General features: G+C 50.7%; 1 protein-coding gene across 1 annotated transcript in view; it reads right to left on the bottom strand.

Moving 5' to 3' along the window:
* The window catches only part of LOC140396040 (paxillin-like), a 56940-nt gene that overhangs the window by 32210 nt on the left and 2391 nt on the right, over positions 1 to 22339 (bottom strand). Inside the window, exons 2-4 of the mRNA XM_072484109.1 lie at positions 18312 to 18485; positions 7004 to 7085; positions 6407 to 6555 (exon numbers count right to left, since the gene is read on the bottom strand). Of these exons, the coding sequence (XP_072340210.1) occupies positions 6407 to 6555; positions 7004 to 7085; positions 18312 to 18485 (405 nt within the window). The remainder of the gene's footprint in view (positions 1 to 6406; positions 6556 to 7003; positions 7086 to 18311; positions 18486 to 22339) is intronic.

Below are 22339 nucleotides of genomic sequence, written 5' to 3'. Positions count from 1 at the left end.
GGGCAGTGGGATTAGTTTGGAGACTGATACAGGTCTGTGGGGGAGAGCGGGCAGTGGGATTAGTTTGGAGATTGATACAGGTTTATGGGGAGAGAGCTGGGCAGTGGGATTAGTTTGGGATTGATACAGGGCTATGGGTAGAGAGCAGGGCAGTGGGAATAGTTTAGAGATTGATACAGGTCTCTGGGGAGAGAGCGGGGCAATGGGAATCGTTTGGGATTGATGCAGGGCTATGGGGAGAGTGCGGGGCAGTGGTATTAGTTTGGAATTGATACAGGGCTATGAGGAGAGAGCGGGGCAGTGAGATTAGTTTGGAGATTGATACAGGTCTATGGGAGAGAGCGGGGTAGTGGCATTAGTTTGGGGATTAATACAGGGCTATGGGGAGAGAGCGGGGCAGTGGGAATAGTTTAGAGATTGATACAGGTCTCTGGGGAGAGAGCGGTGCAGTGGGATTAGTTTGGAGACTGATACAGGTCTGTGGGGGAGAGCGGGCAGTGGGATTAGTTTGGAGATTGATACAGGTTTATAGGGAGAGAGCTGGGCAGTGGGATTAGTTTGGGATTGATACAGGGCTATGGGGAGAGAGCAGGGCAGTGGTATTAGTTTGGGATTGATACAGGCCTATGGGGAGAGAGTGGGGAAATGGGAATCGTTTGGGATTGATGCAGGGCTATGGGGAGAGTGCGGGGCAGTGGTATTAGTTTGGAATTGATACAGGGCTATGAGGAGAGAGCGGGGCAGTGAGATTAGTTTGGAGATTGATACAGGTCTATTGGAGAGAGCGGGGCAGTGGGATTTGTTTGGGATTGATACAGGGCTATGGGGAGAGTGCGGGGCAGTGGGATTAGTTTGGGATTGATACAGGGCTATGAGGAGAGAGCGGGGCAGTGGGTTTAGATTGGGGATTGATACAGGACTATGGGGAGAGAGTGGGGCAGTGGGATTAGTTTGGGGATTGATACAGGGCTATGGGGAGAGAGTGGGGCAGTGGGATTAGTTTGGGGATTGATACAGGGGTGTAGGGAGAAGGTGGGGCAGTGGGATTAGTTTGGGATTGATACAGGGCTATGGGGAGACAGCGGAGCAGTAGGATTAGTTTGGGATTGATACAGGGCTATGGGGAGAGAGCGGGGCAATGGGAATAGTTTCGGGATTGATACAGGGCTATGGGGAGAGAGCGGGTCAGTGAGATTAGTTTGGGTATTGATACAGGGCTATGGGGAAGAGTGGAGCAGTGGGATTAGTTTGGGATTAATACAGGGCTATGGGGAGAGAGCGGAGCAGTGGGATTATTTTGGAGATTGATACAGGGCTATGGGGAGAGCGCAGCAGTGGGATTAGTTTGGGATTGATACAGAGCTCTGGGGAGAGAGTGGGGCAGTGAGATTAGTTTGGAGATTGATACAGGTTTATGGGGAGAGACCGGGGCAGTGGGATTAGTTTGGGATTGATACAGGGCTATGGGGAGAGAGCAGGGCAGTGGGATTAGTTTGGAGATTGATACAGGTCTATTGGAGAGAGCGGGGCAGCGGGATATGTTTGGGGATTGATACAGGGCTATGGGGAGAAAGCGGGGCAGTGGGATTAGTTTGGAGTTTGATACAGGTCTATGAGGAGACAGCGGGGCAATGGGATTAGTTTGGGATTGATACAGGGCTATGGGGAAAGAGCGGGGCAGTGGGATTAGTTTGGGGATTGACATAGGGCTATGGGGAGAGAGCGGGGCAGTGGGATTAGTTTGGGGATTGACATAGGGCTCTGGGGAGAGAGTGGGGCAGTGGGATTCGTTTGGGATTGACATAGGGCTATGGGGAGAGAGTGGGGCAGTGGGATTAGTTTGGAGATTGATACAGGTTTATGGGGAGAGAGCGGGGCAGTGGGATTAGTTTGGGATTGATACAGGGCTATGGGGAGAGAGCAGGGCAGTGGGATTAGTTTGGAGATTGATACAGGTCTATGGGAGAGAGTGGGGTAGTGGCATTAGTTTGGGGATTGATACAGGGCTATGGGGAGAGAGCGGGGCAGTGGGAATAGTTTAGAGATTGATACAGGTCTCTGGGGAGAGAGCGGGGCAGTGGGATTAGTTTGGAGACTGATACAGGTCTGTGGGGGAGAGCGGGCAGTGGGATTAGTTTGGAGATTGATACAGGTTTATGGGGAGAGAGCTGGGCAGTGGGATTAGTTTGGGATTGATACAGGGCTATGGGGAGAGAGCAGGGCAGTGGGAATAGTTTAGAGATTGATACAGGTCTCTGGGGAGAGAGCGGGGCAATGGGAATCGTTTGGGATTGATGCAGGGCTATGGGGAGAGTGCGGGGCAGTGGTATTAGTTTGGAATTGATACAGGGCTATGAGGAGAGAGCGGGGCAGTGAGATTAGTTTGGAGATTGATACAGGTCTATGGGAGAGAGCGGGGTAGTGGCATTAGTTTGGGGATTGATACAGGGCTATGGGGAGAGAGCGGGGCAGTGGGAATAGTTTAGAGATTGATACAGGTCTCTGGGGAGAGAGCGGTGCAGTGGGATTAGTTTGGAGACTGATACAGGTCTGTGGGGGAGAGCGGGCAGTGGGATTAGTTTGGAGATTGATACAGGTTTATAGGGAGAGAGCTGGGCAGTGGGATTAGTTTGGGATTGATACAGGGCTATGGGGAGAGAGCAGGGCAGTGCTATTAGTTTGGGATTGATACAGGCCTATGGGGAGAGAGCGGGGCAATGGGAATCGTTTGGGATTGATGCAGGGCTATGAGGAGAGAGCGGGGCAGTGAGATTAGTTTGGAGGTTGATACAGGTCTATTGGAGAGAGCGGGGCAGTGGGATTTGTTTGGGATTGATACAGGGCTATGGGGAGAGTGCGGGGCAGTGGGATTAGTTTGGGATTGATACAGGGCTATGAGGAGAGAGCGGGGCAGTGGGTTTAGATTGGGGATTGATACAGGACTATGGGGAGAGAGTGGGGCAGTGGGATTAGTTTGGGGATTGATACAGGGCTATGGGGAGAGAGTGGGGCAGTGGGATTAGTTTGGGGATTGATACAGGGGTGTAGGGAGAAGGTGGGGCAGTGGGATTAGTTTGGGATTGATACAGGGCTATGGGGAGACAGCGGAGCAGTAGGATTAGTTTGGGATTGATACAGGGCTATGGGGAGAGAGCGGGGCAATGGGAATAGTTTGGGGATTGATACAGGGCTATGGGGAGAGAGCGGGTCAGTGAGATTAGTTTGGGTATTGATACAGGGCTATGGGGAAGAGTGGAGCAGTGGGATTAGTTTGGGATTAATACAGGGCTATGGGGAGAGAGCGGAGCAGTGGGATTATTTTGGAGATTGATACAGGGCTATGGGGAGAGCGCAGCAGTGGGATTAGTTTGGGATTGATACAGAGCTCTGGGGAGAGAGTGGGGCAGTGAGATTAGTTTGGAGATTGATACAGGTTTATGGGGAGAGACCGGGGCAGTGGGATTAGTTTGGGATTGATACAGGGCTATGGGGAGAGAGCAGGGCAGTGGGATTAGTTTGGAGATTGATACAGGTCTATTGGAGAGAGCGGGGCAGCGGGATATGTTTGGGGATTGATACAGGGCTATGGGGAGAAAGCGGGGCAGTGGGATTAGTTTGGAGTTTGATACAGGTCTATGAGGAGACAGCGGGGCAATGGGATTAGTTTGGGATTGATACAGGGCTATGGGGAGAGAGCGGGGCAGTGGGATTAGTTTGGGGATTGACATAGGGCTATGGGGAGAGAGCGGGGCAGTGGGATTAGTTTGGGGATTGACATAGGGCTCTGGGGAGAGAGTGGGGCAGTGGGATTAGTTTGGGATTGACATAGGGCTATGGGGAGAGAGTGGGGCAGTGGGATTAGTTTGGAGATTGATACAGGTTTATGGGGAGAGAGCGGGGCAGTGGGATTAGTTTGGGATTGATACAGGTCTATGGGGAGAAAGTGGGGCAGTGGGATTAGTTTGGAGATTGATACAGGTTTATGGGGAGAGAGCGGGGCAGTGGGATTAGTTTGGGATTGATACAGGGCTATGGGGAGAGAGCGGGGCAGTGGGATTAGTTTGGGATTGATACAGGTCTATGGGGAGAAAGTGGGGCAGTGGGATTAGTTTGGAGATTGATACAGGTTTATGGGGAGAGAGCGGGGCAGTGGGATTTGTTTGGGATTGACACAGGTCTATGGGGAGAGAGCGGGGCAGTGGGATTAGTTTGGAGATTGATACAGGTTTATGGGGAGAGAGCGGGGCAGTGGGATTAGTTTGGGATTGATACAGGGCTATGGGGAGAGAGCAGGGCAGTGGGATTAGTTTGGAGACTGATACAGGTTTATGGGGAGAGAGCGGGGCAGTGGGATTAGTTTGGGATTGATACAGGGCTATGGGGAGAGAGTGGGGCAGTGGGATTAGTTTGGGATTGATACAGGACTGTGGGGGGAGAGCGGGGCAGTGGGATTAGTTTGGGATTGATACAGGGCTATGGGGAGAGAGCGGGGCAGTGGGATTAGTTTGGGGATTGATACAGGGCTATGGGGAGAGAGTGGGGCAGTGGGATTAGTTTGGGATTGATACAGGACTGTGGGGGGAGAGCGGGGCAGAGGGATTAGTTTGGGATTGATACAGGGCTATGGGGAGAGAGCGGGGCAGTGGGATTAGTTTGGGATTGATACAGGGCTATGGGGAGAGAGCGGGGCAGTGGGATTAGTTTGGGATTGATACAGGGCTGTGGGGAGAGAGCGGGGCAGTGGGATTAGTTTGGGATTGATACAGGGCTGTGGGGAGAGAGCGGGGCAGTGGGATTAGTTTGGGATTGATACAGGGCTACGGGGAGAGAGTGGGGCAGTGGGATTAGTTTGGGATTGATACAGGGCTATGGGGAGAGTGTGGGGCAGTGGGATTAGTTTGGGATTGATACAGGGCTACGGGGAGAGAGTGGGGCAGTGGGATTAGTTTGGGATTGATACAGGGCTATGGGGAGAGTGTGGGGCAGTGGGATTAGTTTGGGATTGATACAGGGCTATGGGGAGAGAGTGGGGCAGTGGGATTAGTTTGGGATTGATACAGGGCTATGGGGAGAGTGTGGGGCAGTGGGATTAGTTTGGGATTGATACAGGGCTAGTTCCCTGTCCTTGTCTGACATTGCCATGCCCCCCATTCCCCCCCTCCTTACTGCTGACGTTCAATTTTTCTTGAAGAAGTCGATGAACGGCTGCGACCTCCGGGTGAACCCCTGAATTGATCCTCTCAGCTGAAGTTAATCTGAGAATTTAGCCTGAGAAACCCCATCATGTCACTAACCCAGACTCCTGACTTTGGAGGCTCCGAGTCCCTCCATCCCAGCAAAATCCGTCTCCGGGCTACCAGGGAGGAGAAGGCCAGAACATCGGCCTCCCTCCCTCCCTGGGCCCCGGATCTTCCGATACCCCAAATATCGCCAACTCTGGACTCGGAGTCACCCTCCCTCCCAGGATCTCTGACATGACGTCTGCAAATCCGTCAGAATCCCCTCAACTTCGGACACGCCCAGAACCTGTGCAAATGATTCGCCGGGCTTCCCCCCCGCAGCGTCCGCACCTATCCACCGCTTCCTCAAAAAACCTGCTCACCCGGGCTTCCGTCCTGTGGGCTCCATGAACCACCTTAAACTGGGTCAGGCTAAGCCTGGCACACGGCGAGGAGGTGTTGACTCTCCTCAAGGCCTTTTCCCAGAGTCCGACTTCCAACTCCCCTCCCAACTCCTCCTCCCACTTCCTCTTCACCTCCCCGATTGGGACCCCTTCTCACTCCATCAATTCCTTGTATATCTCTGAGACCCTCCCCTCCCTCTCGTTTATTAAGTTTGTAAATAGCTCGAGCCCATGGACTGAACCCTGTGGCACCTCATTGGTTACATCTTACCATCCAGGAAAAGACCCGTTTTTCCCGACTCTCTATCTTCTGTCCAAGCTAATAAGTTACCCTTAACCCCATGTGATCTAACCTTGCGAATTAACCTTCTGAGTGACACCTTGCCAAAGGCCTTCCGGAAGTCCAGATAAACCACATCTACAGCATCCCCATTATCCACTTGGCTCGTTGCATCTTCGAAGAGCTCAAGCAAGTTAGTCAAACATGATTTTCCCTTCATGAAACCATGCTGACTCTGGTGGATAGCCTTTTGACTTTCCAAATGTCCTGACATTACTTCCCCGATAATTGATTCTAACCATTTCCCAACAGCAGATGTTAAACTAACTGGTCGGGAATTTCCCACATTCTGCCTCCCTCCCTTTTTGAATAAGGGCAATCCGTTAACATTTTTCCAATCCGCTGGAACCTATTCTTCGTCCGCCTTACTAAATGGCCGACCAACACATGGCAAGCTCCCTTCCGCCCCCACCCGCCCGACTCATTCGATAAAGGCCACTCACCCGACAGACGAAGCACTCCGGGTGCCACAAGGTGTTCAGGGCGGAAATGTAGTTCTCCAGGATGGCCTGGTTGCAGCCATGGCAACGGGAGGCAAACAGCTCGTAGAAGTCCTTCCGGCAGAATGGCTTTCCATCCCGCTCGTGGAAACCTGTCAAGGGGAATGTCGGTGATGGGGTGGGGGGGGGGGGGGGGGGGGAGGGGGGATAGATGTAACGTCATCCATGTACAGTATTCCCTCAGCCCAACACAAACCTCCTCCACCCGGACATAGGCCTCAAAATGGGCCTAAATTGACAAACCAGGCCTCCTCGGACTCTACCAGCTGAGACACCCTCCGCAGTCCAATTAACGCCCTCCCATCTCTGCCCCACCAATAGGGAACATGTTTATTTAAATTAATTTCTGGGAGGTGGGAGCCAGTGGAATCTATTTGTTCTCATTGCAATTTGACCAGGTGAGCCGCCATCTTGAATAGCTGGAGACACAATGTGAAAATTTACCCCCTCGGGAGGAAGGGAGTGAGGTCACATTTGGGGACAATGAGGGAGATGCCAGACCATCTCGACGGGCAAGCGGGGTCCTGCGAAGGCACTCACCATCCTCTCCAAATACCCGGCCGCACTTGGCGCAGCAGAAGTGGTCCGGGTGCCAGTTCCGGTCCAGGGCGGTCACCATTTTCTGAAAGAGGGGAAATGAGAAGTGTAATGACAGCGCTGCCTTTCTCACCCCTCTGTCGATGCTCCTGTCTCATTCCCCCTCTCCGCCGCTCCCCCTGCCTCATTCCCCCTCTCCTGCACTCCCCCTGCCTCATTCCCCCTCTCCGTCACTCCCCCTGCCTCATTCCTCCCTCTCCGTCACTCTCCCTGCCTCATTCCCCCCCTCTATCAGTCCTCCTGCCTCATTCCCCCTCTCCGCCACTCTCCCTGCTTCGTTCCCCCGCTCTCCTTCACTCGCCCTGCCTCGTTCCCCCTCTCTGTCATTTCCTCTGCATCGCTCCCTCTATATGTCACTCCCCCTGCGTCGCTCTCGCTTACTGTCTCTCCCCCTACCACATTCCCCCTCTCCATCACTCTCCCTCCCTCATTCCCCTCTCCGCCACCCCTGTGTCTCGTTCCCCCTCTCCACCTGATCCCAAATCCCGATCCCTGATCCCAAACCGGGATCTCTGATCCCAAACTCCAATCTCTGATCCCAAACCACGAGGATGTTAAGTAATGGGTTAAGAGACATTGCAATTAGTTGTCTTATTTATGTTAAGTATCCATTAATTGACACTGATATGTAAAGGGGCTTCAGGTGGCCTCTGTTGGGTGACGTGTAGTTTGTTTTGTACAAAGTCTGTTGGAATGAAATAAATGTGTGTTGGTGAAACTGGAACAGAACTTTAGACCCTTCATATCACAGCAACTAAAACGTCTAACAATTGGTAGCAGAGGATGGTTGCTGTGTAAATGTGAAGGGTTGAAAGATACAACTTTTCCTGATCAAACCAAGGAGTGAGTGAGAAAAGAAAAAAAAAGGGATATATGGCTGAACCCAGGATAAAGATTGCCGGATATGACTATCCCCCCTTATTTTCTGGAAGGGAATCGTACGACCAATGGAGAAGTGCAGTAGTTATGTGGACTAAGGTAACTGCTTTGGGAAAGAGAAAACAAGGTATGGCATTGGCTCTTTCTCTACCATATGGCAGTAAAATCCGAAACAAAGTGCTTTCTGAGCTGGAATTGGAAGAGTTAGACTCAGAAGAAGGTCTGGAGACTTTATTACATTATATGGATAAGATTTACAAGAACGATGACTTGTTAAGTGCGTATGAAGCATGGTCGGAATTTGATAAGTTCTGGAAAATAGAGGAATTCTCCATGGAAGACTACATAATGGAATTTGGCAGACTATATAAAAGGCTGCAGAAACACAACCTGGAATTTCCACAGTCTGTGTTGGCCTTTAAATTACTCGACTGTGCTCGAGTGAGCAACATGGATAGGCTCCTGGTTTTGACAGGAGTTCAGTTTACTGATAAGGATACCTTATTCGAACAGATGACAAAAGCTTTACAAAAGTTTCTGATGTGTTGGGAGTTCTGGATCACATTCAGGTCACCAACACTTGAAATAGTGCAACACTATTTTATTGAATCATTAACTGTTTAAACATATGGGTTAATACGATACTAGCTTTAACTAAAGACCTCTGCCTTGTCCTAACCAGTCGATGCACTCAGCACATGGTGAATATCTGTGTTGCAGGCTGTGAGCTCTGTCCTCCTAGCTAGCTGCAACTCGAATGAGCGGGAACTCTGATGCTCCCTGCCTTTATAGTGCGTGTGCTCTCACTGGTGATTGGCTGCGGTGTTGTTACGTCAATTGGTCCCACTGTGTGTCCATCAGTGTGTGTCTGCACCATGATATACTGGTGTATATTATGACATCCCCCCTTTTATAAAAAATGTACCTGCGTGGCAATAAATAGTGTATGGTGAATGTTCCTGACTACGTGTGTGCGAAATATTTACAGGACTATGTACATAAAAACTAAGCTATTTACGTGGGAAGGTGCCTGGTGCAGAAAAACAGTATGTCACAAGAATAACGAGATGAACACTAGATACAAACCAGGGAAACGATTAAACGGAAGAACAGAACAAATCAGAAAGTTCACAAATTAAGTCTCTGAGTTGGGCGACGAATTCTGGTTGACCGTCAGGGTGGCACACCACTCATCGTCTGGATCGATGCTGTATACCGACAGCGGCTGGTGTCTTTGCTTCGGGGACACCCTGTTTTTCGTTACGACACCGACTCGAAAAGGCGCCTTCGGGTCCTCGGTGACACTGCTGTGTGGGAGGTCCGCATCGGACTCGGTGACCATGGGTCGAATTGCCCGGACATTCCTGCGAGGCTGGCTGAAGCGATGGGAGTTGGCAGGCTGAGCTGCTCGACAGAAGGCAGCATAGTGGCCAAGTCTTCCACATCGTAGACATTGTCGAGATTTTGCGGGGCATTGCCGCTTTAAATGGGCGGAGCCACAGTTACCGCACGTCGTGACGTCAGCACGTTCGCTGCGCCACCGCGCATGCGTGGTGCGGTCATGCGTGGTGCGCGCCTGCGCATTACGTTCCTCAACTTCACCGTCCCCTCGTTTGGTGCGTACAAGCGCGGGAGTCCGCGAAAAACACGCAAAATGGCCGCCCTCATCCAGGCTGAGGCCCTGGAGGTGCTCAATCACTTGGACCCGTTCCGCTTCGTGGGGACCTTGCCGCGCCGTTTCAGCCGCTTGTATCTGGGAATACCGACTGGTGGCGTTTTCATGTAAGGCACAGGTCTCGATGGTGGTCGCTAGGGTGAGTTACTTTCCTTTGAGGAGCTGCTGACGTAGGGGGTCCGACTGAACACCGAAAACAATCTGGTCGCGTATCGTGGAGTCAGAGGTGGGCCCGTAGCTGCAAGATTGCGCAAGGATGCGGAGGTGCATGAGAAAGGATTGGAAAGGTTCTTCCTTACCCTGCAAACGCTGCTGGAACACATAGCGTTCAAAACTTTCATTCACCTCGACGCTGCAGTGAGTGTCAAACTTGAGGAGGACCGTCTTGAACTTCGTCTTGTCTTCATCATCTGTGAAGGTGAGGGAGTTGAAAATGTGGATGGCATGGTCCCCGGCCATGGAGAGGAGAAGAGCAATCTCTCTGGTATCCGAGACGCCCTCCCTGTCCGTGGCTTCGAGGAAGAGCTGGAAGCGCTGTTTGGAAATTTTCCAGTTGGCTCCGGGCAGCGGGCTGATGTTGTCCATGTTACAGGATGACGGAATGCTGGCGGAAGGCAGATCACTTGCAGGTAGGTCTAAGAAATGCTAGTATCCCACCACTCCTGGTATCATGATGTGTTGGGTGTTCTGGATCACATTCAGGTCACCAACACTTGAAATAGTGCAACACTATTTTATTGAATCATTAACTGTTTAAACATACTCAGACTGTGGGTTAATACGATACTAGCTTTAACTAAAGACCTCTGCCTTGTCCTAACCAGTCAATGCACTCAGCACATGGTGAATGTCTGTGTTGCAGGCTGTGAGCTCTGTCCTCCTAGCTAGCTGCAACTCGAATGAGCGGGAACTCTGATGCCCCCGAACAGGCGGCGGAATGTGGCGACTAGGGGATTATCACAGTAACTTCATTTGAAGCCTACTTGTAACAATAAGCGATTTTCATTTCATTTTCATTTCTTTACAGTGCGTGTGCTCTCACTGGTGATTGGCTGCGGTGTTGTGTATGTTGATTGGTCCCGCTGTGTGTCCATCAGTGTGTGTCTGCACCATGATATACTGGTGTATATTATGACAGTTTCTGGGGAAACATTCGATTCCTGTGGCTCTGATGACCCAAATAAGTCAGTCAGCAATAAAGCAGAATATGGAAGATACACTACTAACAGGATGGCGAAATCGTACGGCTACGAACAGCGCTCAAGACTATAGAAGGAGTTCGGGACCCGGAAATTATGAAGACCGAAACCCAGTTAGAACCTACACTAGGAAGTTGAACCCCAGAAATGCACGGGGCATGATAAATCGATGTTTTCGATGTGACTCTCAATACCAGTATGCTTTCAACTGTCCAACTCGTTATGGTAGTGTTTGAAGCGACACATGACACGGAAGAGTCCGAAGAGGAAAAATATAGTGACCAGAAAGAAGGCATTGTCCTATTGACAAGCAGTTTTACGCCGGTAATGAGGGTGTTGGTTGCAGAATCCTTCGACTGTGCTGTATTGGACAGTGGCTGCACATCTACTGTGTGTGGAATTAGAACATAGAACATTACAACGCAGTACAGGCCCTTCGGCCCTCGATGTTGCGCCGACCTGTGAAACCACTCTAAAGCCCATCTACACTATTCCCTTATCGTCCATATGTCTATCCAATGACCATTTTAATGCCCTTAGTGTTGGCGAGTCCACTACTGTTGCAGGCAGGGTATTCCACGCCCTTACTACTCTCTGAGTAAAGAACCTACTTCTGTCCCATATCTATCTCCCCTCAATTTAAAGCTATGTCCCTCGTGCTAGACATCACCATCCGAGGAAAAGGGCTCTCACTGTCCACCCTATCTAATCCTCTGATCATCTTGTATGCCTCAATTAAGTCACCTCTTAACCTTCTCTCCAACGAAAACAGCCTCAAGTCCCTCAGCCTTTCCTCATACGATCTTCCGTCCATACCAGGCAACATTCTGGTAAATCTCCTCTGCACCCTTTCCAATGCTTCCACGTCCTTCCTATAATGCGGTGACCAGAACTGTACGTAATACTCCAAATGCGGCCGCACCAGAGTTTTGTACAGCTGCAACATGACCTCATGGCTCCAAAACTCAATCCCTCTACCAATAAAAGCTAACACGCCGTACGCCTTCTTAACAACCCTCTCAACCTGGGTGGCAACTTTCAGGGATCTATGTACATGGATACCGAGATCTCTCTGCTCATCCACACTGCCAAGAATCTTACCATTAGCCCAGCACTCTGCCTTCCTGTTATTCCTTCCAAAATGAATCACCTCACACTTTTCTGCATTAAACTCCATTTTCCACCTCTCAGCCCAGTGCTGCAGCTTATCTATGTCCCTCTGTAACTTGTAACATCCTTCTGCACTGTCCACAACTCGACCGACTTTAGTGTCATCTGCAAATTTACTCACCCATTCTTCTACGCCCTCCTCCAGGTCATTTATAAAAATGACAAACAGCAGTGGCCCCAAAACAGATCCTTGTGGTACACCACTAGTAACTGGACTCCAGTCTGAACATTTCCCATCAACCATCACCCTTTGTCTTCTTCCAGCTAGTCAATTTCTGATCCAAACTGCTAAATCACCCTGAATCCCATGCCTCTGTATTTTCTGCAGTAGCCTACCGTGGGGAACCTTATCAAAAGCTTTACTGAAATCCATATGCACCACATCAACTGCTTTACCCTCATCCACCTGTTTGGTCACCTTCTCAAAGAACTCTATAAGGTTTGTGAGGCACGACCTGCCCTTCACAAAACCCTGTTGACTATCTCTCATCAAATTATTCCTTTCCAGATGATTATACATCCTATCTCTTATAAACCTTTCCAAGACTTTGCCCACAACAGACGTAAAGCTCACTGGTCTATAGTTACCGGGGTTGTCTCTACTCCCCTTCTTGAACAAGGGGACAACATTTGCTATTCTCCAGTCTTCTGGAATTGACTGGTTAAAATGTTACCTGGACTCTTTGAATGCTGAAAATCGTAACAAGGTTAAGGAATTTGAAAGTTCCACAAGTTTCAGGTTTGGGGATGATAATACTCTGAAGTCGCTGAAAAGAGTGGTGATCCCTTGCAATATTGCCGGAGTGAATCATTTCATTAGCACGGATGTTGTATCAAGTGAGATACCTTTGCTTCTGAGCAGACCGTCGATGAAGAAAGCACACATGAAACTGGATATGGAACAGGATAAGGCAACAGTTTTTGGAAAGACGGTGGACTTACAATTTACACAGTCCAGACACTATTGTATTCCATTACTGGAAAATCATATTTCAAGTAGAGTGGTTAAGGATGTGTTAATGGCAGTTGGAAATGGGACTTTAGCTGATAAAAAGCTTGTGGTATTAAAACTGCACAGGCAATTTGCACATCCATCTCCTCGGAGGCTGAAAAATGTATTAAAGGATGCAGGGGTAAGGGATGACGACTATACTAAACTGATAGAACAGGTTAGTGACCCCTGTGAAGTTTGTAGGAAGTACAGAAGGACACCAGCACGACCGATAGTAATCCTACCTTTGGCCAGGGATTTTAACGACATTGTGGCCATGGACCTTAAGATCTGGGATCAAGCAAATAATATATTTATTTTGCATTTTGTAGATTTAGCAACCAGATTTAGTCAATCAACGATTGTACGAAGTAAAGAAAAGAGAGTAATTCTGGATCAAATCGTGGAAAAATGGATAGGGACAGGAATGGGTCCACCGGCAAAATTCCTTAGGGACAATGGGGGAGAATTTGCTAATGAGTTTAGGGATATGTGTGAAAACGTGAATATCAGAGTTATGAATACGGCTGCAGAAAGCCCATTTAGTAATGGTGTCTGTGAAAGAAATCATGCTGTCATCGATGACATGCTTCGGAAAATTTTGGCAAGTCGACCAAATTGCAGGCTAAATTCAGCTTTAGCATGGGTGGTACATGCAAATAATTCATTGCAGATGGTTGGGGGCTATAGTCCCTATCAATTAGTGTTTGGTAGAAATCCTAAAATTCCGTCCATTTTGGATGACCAGCCTCCAGCTTGGGAGGGGACTACAATTAGCTCTGGTTTTGCTGAACATTTAAATATCAGTAGAAAAGCTTTTTTGTAAGCAGAAGTCTCTGAAAGAATTCGCAGAGCTTTAAGACATAACGTACGGCCATCAGATGCCGTTTTTCAGCAAGGAGGCATGGTATACTATAAGAGAGACAATTCTAATGAATGGAAAGGCCCAGGGAAGATCATAGGCATAGATGGCAAAACAATTATGTTGCAACATGGTAATCAAACTGTTAGGGTACATTCATCAAGGATAATGGGTACAGATTACAAATTTTCAAATTTAGACAGAGCAGACAGACATGACGAGGAACCAGAGTCATCTGGTACGCATGTGTTACAGAACTATGAGGACCAGTTAACTGATATAGACAGGGTTTCTGTAGAGGAACACAACACTTCTGATGAATTAGAACAGGCCATTTTTCCGAAAAGGCAACTGCCAAAAGTTGGTACAAAAGTGACATGCTTGCCTGAAGGGTCTAGTCAATGGAAGGATGCAATTGTTATTAGAGCAGGGAAGGCCACTGGAAAGTATAAACATTGGTTGAATGTATAGCATTCAGGGGAAGGAGTCAAGACAATGGATTGGAAAAACGAAGTTCAAAAACGGAGGGCACAGAAACGCAGTGCCAGTTCAGATAGTACATCGGATAGTGAACAGGTCCGCAGGAAAAGGTCGAGAACTATTGAAAGGACATCCCACAGCAGATCGGAAAGATCAAGCAGTAGCAGTACAGAACGAGATACCAGGCGTGAGAGGGGACGTAGTTTATCAAGATCTCGGAACATGAGTAAGACTACGAATACTAATAGGAGTAGAAGCCCACATGCACGTGGGATTTTGGTGGCTTCAAATAAATTAGATGAAAAAGTTATTAAAGAAGCTAAACAGCAAGAATTGCATAGTTGGGAGTGAATTTGGGGTATACACGGAAGTACCGGATAGGGGACAAAGAGCTCTATCCCACAGATGGATTTGCACGGAAAAGGTTCTTCCGGATGGAACTTATAAGACAAAGGCCAGGCTTGTGGCAAGGGGATTTGAAGAAAACTTAGAAGATCAGGATTTAAGGGGAGATTCACCTACAGCAGGAAAGGTTATTTTAAAGACCTTCTTGGCTCTATTAGCCACAAAGGCATGGGAATGCAAATCTATAGATATAAAAGCTGCCTTCTTGCAGGGGCATCAGCTCCAGAGAGACATTTTTCTCCGTCCTCCTAAAGAAGCAGCTAACACAGAAGGGGTACTCTGGAAGTTGAACAAATGTGTATATGGATTAAATGATGCATCTAGAGTCTGGTATTTTTCGGTAAGGTCAGTTTTGTTAAAGTTAGGCTGTTGCCAGTTGAAAGCAGATCCTGCAATGTTTTACTGGCACAATAAAGGAAACCTTTCTGGCATTTTTATGATGCATGTCGATGATTTTTTGTGGGGTGGGACTAGTGATTTTGACGCTATTGTAATCTCTGGTTTGAGGAAAGAATTCAGGGTTGAAAGTCAGGATAATGGGTACAGATTACAAATTTTCAAAATATTGGACTGAAAATTGGATAGACTAAGTTAGGGGCAACTTTACATCAGCAATCTTATTTGGAAAGCATCAGCCCAATAGCAACTAGAGTTTCACAAAAAGACGCAATGGTTTCAAAGATAGAAAAAGAGCAACTGCGAAGTTTAATTGGGAAACTGAACTGGTTAGGTAGACCGACTAAACCGGACGTGAATAAAGCGTTTGGCCAAACTAAAAATGCAGGATTGTGTTTTGAAGTTCCCGGTTTTAGGTGACCTTAGGCATTTGAAACTCGTAGTTTATAGTGATGCGTCCTATACAAATTTACGTGATGGGGTTTCAAGCGCAGGAGGTTTTATAATTTTCCTTTTGGGGAACAATGGTAAATGTTGCCCGCTTGTGTGGGAAACAAAGAAAATAAGGAAAGTGGTAAAAAGCACTTTGGCTGCTGAGACGTTAAGCCTTGTAGAGGCGGTGGATATGGCCTTTTATATAAGTCAGATATTGACAGAAATTTTGGGATTAGGGGATTTGGGTAATATACCTATTGACTGTCACATTGACAATAAATCCCTGTGGGAAAATGTGCACTCTACAAAAAGTGTCAATGAAAAGAGGTTACGGATAGACATCACAAGTTTGAAGCAGATGTTGGACAGAGGGGAAGTAACAAAAATTAAATGGGTCGACAGTAGCTATCAACTGTCAGACTGTTTTACAAAAAGAGGGGCGAGTTCACAGAAACTTTTGGATATTGTTAATGAAGGGCGCTTGTTTCAGTGACTGTTTTTTCTCTTTCTCGTCCAAACAAAAAAAAAACTGAAAAAAACGGGGGGGGGGGGGGGGAATCATGTGTGTGTGTTTGAGTTTCTTGAAATTTTGTTTTCACCTAATTTTTTTTCCTCTCCAAGGATGGGGAGACTGTTAAGTACTGCATTAAGAGACATTGCAATTAGCTGTCTCATTTATGTTAAGTATCCATTAATTGACACTGATATGTAAAGGGGCTTCAGGTGGCCTCTGTCGGGTGATGTGTAGTTAAGAGTTTTGTGCAATGTCTGTTGGAATGAAATAAATGTGTTTGTGAAAAAGGAACAACTTTAGACACTTCATATCACAGCAACTAAAATGTCTAACAGAGGACGAAGGAAGCTTGTGTACGGTTGAGGAAGCGAGGATCTGGCACGGCTCTAAAGGGTTACAATGTAGCCAGGAAGGAAAATACTGGAAAGGATTCTGAGAGATAGGATTTATGATTATTTAGAAAAACATAGTTTGATTAAAGATAGTCAGCATGGCTTTGTGAGGGGCAGGTCAGGCCTCACAAGCCTCATTGAATTCTTTGAGGATGTGACGAGACACATTGATGAAGGTCGGGCAGTGGATGCGGTGTATATGGATTTCAGTAAGGCATTTGATAAGGTTCCCCATGGTAGGCTCATTCAGAAGGTTAGGGGGCATGGGATACAGGGAAATGTGGCTGTCTGGATACAGAATTGGCTGGCTGAAGGAAGACAGCGAGTGGTAGTGGATAGAAAGTATTCCGCCTGGAGGTCGGTGACCAGTGGTGTCCCGCAAGGATCTTTTTTTTTTACATAGAATTTACAGTGCAGAAGGAGGCCATTCGGCCCATTGAGTCTGCACCAGCTCTTGGAAAGAGCACCCTACCCAAGGTCCACACCTCCACCCTATCCCCATAACCCAGTAATCCCACCCAACACTCAGGGCAATTTTGGACACGAAGGGCAATTTATCATGGCCAATCCACCTAACCTGTACATTTTTGGACTGTGGGAGGAAACCGGAGCACCCGGAGGAAACCCAAGCACACACGGGGAGGATGTGCAGACTCCACACAGACAGTGACCCAAGCCAGGAATCTGTTCTGGGACCTCTGCTCTTTGTGGTTTTTATAAATCGTAGAGACAGGCCATTCGGCCCATCGAGTCTTGGATGAGGAAGTGTAAGGGTGGGTTAGTAAGTTTGCCGATGACACGAAGGTTGGGGGAGTTGTAGATAGTGACGAGAGCTGTTGCAGGTTACAACAGGACATTGACAGGATGCAGAGCTGGGCTGAGAAGTGGCAGATGGAGTTCAACCTTGATAAATGTGAAGTGATTCATTTTGGAAGGTCGAATTTGAATGCTGAATACAGGGTTAAAGGCAGGATTCTTGGAAGTGTGGAGGAACGGAGGGATCTTGGGTCCACGTACCTAGATCCCTCAAAGTTCCCACCCAGGCTGATCGGGTGCAATAGGGTGTGTTGGCTTTCATTAATAGGGAGATTGAGTTTAAGAGCCGCGAGGTTTTGCTGCAGCTTTATAAAACCCTGGTTAGACCACACTTGGAATATTGTGTCCAGTTCTGGTCACCTCATTATAGGGAGGATGTGGATGCTTTGGAGAGGGTGCAGAGGAGATTTACCAGGATGCTGCCTGGACTGGAGGGCATGTCTTATGAAGAAAGGCTGAGGGAGCTAGGGCTTTTCTCATTGGAGCGAAGAAGGAAGAGAGGTGACTTGATAGAGATGTACAAGGTGATGAGAGGCATGGATAGAGTGGATAGCCAGAGACTTTTCCCCAGGGAGGAAATGGCTGTCACGAGGGGACATAATTTCAAGGTGATTGGAGGAAGGTATAGGGGAGATGTCAGAGGTCGGTCCTTTACACAGAGAGTGGTGGGTGTGTGGAATGCACTGCCAGCAGAGGTGGTGGAGTCAGAGTCATTCGGGACATTTAAGCGACTCTTAGACAGGGACATGGGCAGCAGTAAATTGAAGGGGTGTAGGTTAGGGTGATCTTAGATTAGGATAAATGGTCGGAACAACATTGTGGGCCGAAGGGTCTGTACTGTGCTGTACTGTTCTATGTTCTATGTTGAACCCCGATCTCTAATCCCAAATCCCGACCACAAACTCTGTGGCCTTGGGAATCTGGGGTGACTCCCAGTTGCAGAGGGTCAGAGAGCCCGTGCCAGGCTCAGGGCTGTGGGCGAGGGTGGCGAGGGGAAGTTATCGTCACAGAGGCAGCCTCTCTGGGGTCGGACTCACATCCATGATGGGCTTGTTGCACTGCGCGCATCGAGGCGAAAAGAGGAGCCAGTAATCCTTCTCGCAGTACGGCAGCCCCTCCTTCTCGAAGAAGTTACTGCCCCCGATCTCCAGGGAGCAGTGAGTGCAGACAAAATGTTCAGGGTGCCAGATCTGTCCCAGGGCGGTCACCACCTGCGGAGAGAGAGAGAGAGAGACAGGGAGAGAGGGAGAGAGGTCACCGAGAGCTGGGTAAGACACTGGGATCTCCGCACTGTCAGAGGATCACGACGGAGAGAGTGCCACACTGTCAGAGCGTCAGTACTGAGGGAGTGCCACACTGTCAGAGCGTCAGTACTGAGGGAGTGCCACACTGTCAGAGCGTCAGTACTGAGGGAGTGCCGCACTGTCAGAGCGTCAGTACTGAGGGAGCGCCGCACTGTCAGAGGGTCAGTACTGAGGGAGTGCCGCACTGTCAGAGGGTCAGTACTGAGGGAGTGCCACACTGTCAGAGCGTCAGTACTGAGGGAGTGCCGCACTGTCAGAGCGTCAGTACTGAGGGAGTGCCGCACTGTCAGAGGATTAGTACTGAGGGAGAGACGCACTGTCAGAGCGTCAGTACTGAGGGAGTGCCACACTGTCAGAGCGTCAGTACTGAGGGAGTGCCGCACTGTCAGAGCGTCAGTACTGAGGGAGCGCCGCACTGTCAGAGGGTCAGTACTGAGGGAGTGCCGCACAGTCAGAGCGTCAGTACTGAGGGAGTGCCGCACAGTCAGAGCGTCAGTACTGAGGGAGTGCCGCACGGTCAGAGGGTCAGTACTGAGGGAGTGCCGCACTGTCAGAGGGTCAGTACTGAGGGAGTGCCGCACAGTCAGAGGGTCAGTACTGAGGGAGTGCCGCACAGTCAGAGGGTCAGTACTGAGGGAGGGCCGCACTGTCAGAGGGTCAGTACTGAGGGAGTGCCGCACAGTCAGAGGGTCAGTACTGAGGGAGTGCCGCACAGTCAGAGGGTCAGTACTGAGGGAGTGCCGCACTGACAGAGGGTCAGTACTGAGGGAGCGCCGCACTGTCAGAGGGTCAGTACTGAGGGAGTGCCGCACAGTCAGAGGGTCAGTACTGAGGGAGTGCCGCACTGACAGAGGGTCAGTACTGAGGGAGTGCCGCACTGTCAAAGGGTCAGTACTGAGGGAGTGCCGCACTGTCAAAGGGTCAGTACTGAGGGAGTGCCGCACAGTCAGAGGGTCAGTACTGAGGGAGCGCCGAACTGTCAGAGGGTCAGTACTGAGGGAGCACCGCACTGTCAGAGGGTCAGTACTGAGGGAGTGCCGCACTGTCAAAGGGTCAGTACTGAGGGAGTGCCGCACAGTCAGAGCGTCAGGACTGAGGGAGCGCCGAACTGTCAGAGGGTCAGTACTGAGGGAGCACCGCACTGTCAGAGGGTCAGTACTGAGGGAGCACCGCACTGTCAGAGGGTCAGTACTGAGGGAGCGCCGCACTGTCAAAGGGTCAGTACTGAGGGAGCGCCGCACTGTCAGAGGGTCAGTACTGAGCAAGCGCCGCACTGTCAAAGGGTCAGTACTGAGGGAGTGCCGTACAGTCAGAGCGTCAGTACTGAGGGAGCGCCGCACTGTCGGAGGGTCAGTACTGAGGGTGTGCCGCACAGTCAGAGGGTGAGTGTTGTAGGAGCGCCGCACTGTCAGAGGGTCAGTGCTGAGGGAGTGCTGCACTGTCGGAGGGTCAGTACTGAGGGAGTGCCGCACTGTCGGAGGGTCAGTACTCAGGGAGTGCCGCACTGTCGGAGGGTCAGTACTGAGGGTGTGCCGCACTGTCGGAGGGTCAGTACTGAGGGAGCGCCGCACTGTCGGAGGGTCAGTACTGAGGGAGCGCCGCACTGTCAGAGGGTCAGTACTGAGGTAGTGCTGCACTGTCAGTGGGTCAGTGATGAGGGAGCGCTGCACTGTCGGAGAGTCAGTACTGAGGGAGCGCCGCACTGTCGGAGGGTCAGTACTGAGGGAGTGCCGCACTGTCAGAGGGTCAGTGCTGAGGGAGCGCTGCACTGTCGGAGAGTCAGTACTGAGGGAGTGCTGCACAGTCAGAGGGTCAGTACTGAGGGAGCGCCGCACTGTCGGTGAGTCAGTACTGAGGGAGCGCTGCACTGTCGGAGGGTCAGTACTGAGGGAGCGCCGCACTGTCAGAGGGTCAGTGCTGAGGGAGCACCGCACTGTCAGAGGGTCAGTACTGAGGGAGCGCCGCACTGTCAGAGGGTCCGTACTGAGGGAGCGCCGCACTGTCAGAGGGTCAGTATTGAGGGAGCGTCGCACTGTCAGAGGGTCAGTACTGAAGGAGTGCTGCACTGTCAGAGGGTCAGTACTGAGGGAGCGCCGCACTGTCAAAGGGTCAGTACTGAGGGAGCGCCGCACTGTCAGAGGGTCAGTACTGAGCAAGCGCCGCACTGTCAAAGGGTCAGTACTGAGGGAGTGCCGTACAGTCAGAGCGTCAGTACTGAGGGAGCGCCGCACTGTCGGAGGGTCAGTACTGAGGGTGTGCCGCACAGTCAGAGGGTGAGTGTTGTAGGAGCGCCGCACTGTCAGAGGGTCAGTGCTGAGGGAGTGCTGCACTGTCGGAGGGTCAGTACTGAGGGAGTGCCGCACTGTCGGAGGGTCAGTACTCAGGGAGTGCCGCACTGTCGGAGGGTCAGTACTGAGGGTGTGCCGCACTGTCGGAGGGTCAGTACTGAGGGAGCGCCGCACTGTCGGAGGGTCAGTACTGAGGGAGCGCCGCACTGTCAGAGGGTCAGTACTGAGGTAGTGCTGCACTGTCAGTGGGTCAGTGATGAGGGAGCGCTGCACTGTCGGAGAGTCAGTACTGAGGGAGCGCCGCACTGTCGGAGGGTCAGTACTGAGGGAGTGCCGCACTGTCAGAGGGTCAGTGCTGAGGGAGCGCTGCACTGTCGGAGAGTCAGTACTGAGGGAGTGCTGCACAGTCAGAGGGTCAGTACTGAGGGAGCGCCGCACTGTCGGTGAGTCAGTACTGAGGGAGCGCTGCACTGTCGGAGGGTCAGTACTGAGGGAGCGCCGCACTGTCAGAGGGTCAGTGCTGAGGGAGCACCGCACTGTCAGAGGGTCAGTACTGAGGGAGCGCCGCACTGTCAGAGGGTCCGTACTGAGGGAGCGCCGCACTGTCAGAGGGTCAGTATTGAGGGAGCGTCGCACTGTCAGAGGGTCAGTACTGAAGGAGTGCTGCACTGTCAGAGGGTCAGTACTGAGGGAGCGCCGCACTGTCAGAGGGTCAGTACTGAGGGTGCGCCGCACTGTCAGAGGGTCAGTACTGAGGGAGCGCCGCACTGTCAAAGGGTCAGTACTGAGGGAGTGCCGCACAGTCAGAGCGTCAGTACTGAGGGAGCGCCGCACTGTCAGAGGGTCAGTACTGAGGGAGTGCCGCACTGTCAGAGGGTCAGTACTGAGGGAGCGCCGCACTGTCAGAGGGTCAGTACTGAGGGAGCGCCGCACTGTCAGAGGGTCAGTACTGAGGGAGCGCCGCAGTGTCAGAGAGTCAGTACTGAGGGAGCGCCGCACTGTCAGAGGGTCAGTACTGAGGGAGCACCGCACTGTCAGAGGGTCAGTACTGAGGGAGCGCCGCACTGTCAAAGGGTCAGTACTGAGGGAGTGCCGCACAGTCAGAGCGTCAAGTACTGAGGGAGCGCCGCACTGTCAGAGGGTCAGTACTGAGGGAGTGCCGTACTGTCAGAGTGTCAGTACTGAGGGAGCGCCGCACTGTCAGAGGGTCAGTACTGAGGGAGTGCCGCACTGTCAGAGGGTCAGTACCGAGGGAGCGCCGCACTGTCAGAGGGTCAGTACTGAGGGAGCGCCGCACAGTCAGAGGGTCAGTACTGAGGGAGCGCCGCACTGTCAAAGGGTCAGTACTGAGGGAGTGCCGTACAGTCAGAGCGTCAGTACTGAGGGAGCGCCGCACTGTCGGAGGGTCAGTACTGAGGGTGTGCCGCACAGTCAGAGGGTGAGTGTTGTAGGAGCGCCGCACTGTCAGGGGGT

Source organism: Scyliorhinus torazame, chromosome 19 (genome assembly GCF_047496885.1).
Source record: "Scyliorhinus torazame isolate Kashiwa2021f chromosome 19, sScyTor2.1, whole genome shotgun sequence".
In the NCBI taxonomy this organism is placed as follows: Eukaryota; Metazoa; Chordata; class Chondrichthyes; order Carcharhiniformes; family Scyliorhinidae; genus Scyliorhinus; species Scyliorhinus torazame.
Note: the sequence above shows the minus strand (reverse complement) of the source record. Positions and strands in the feature narration are given on the sequence as shown.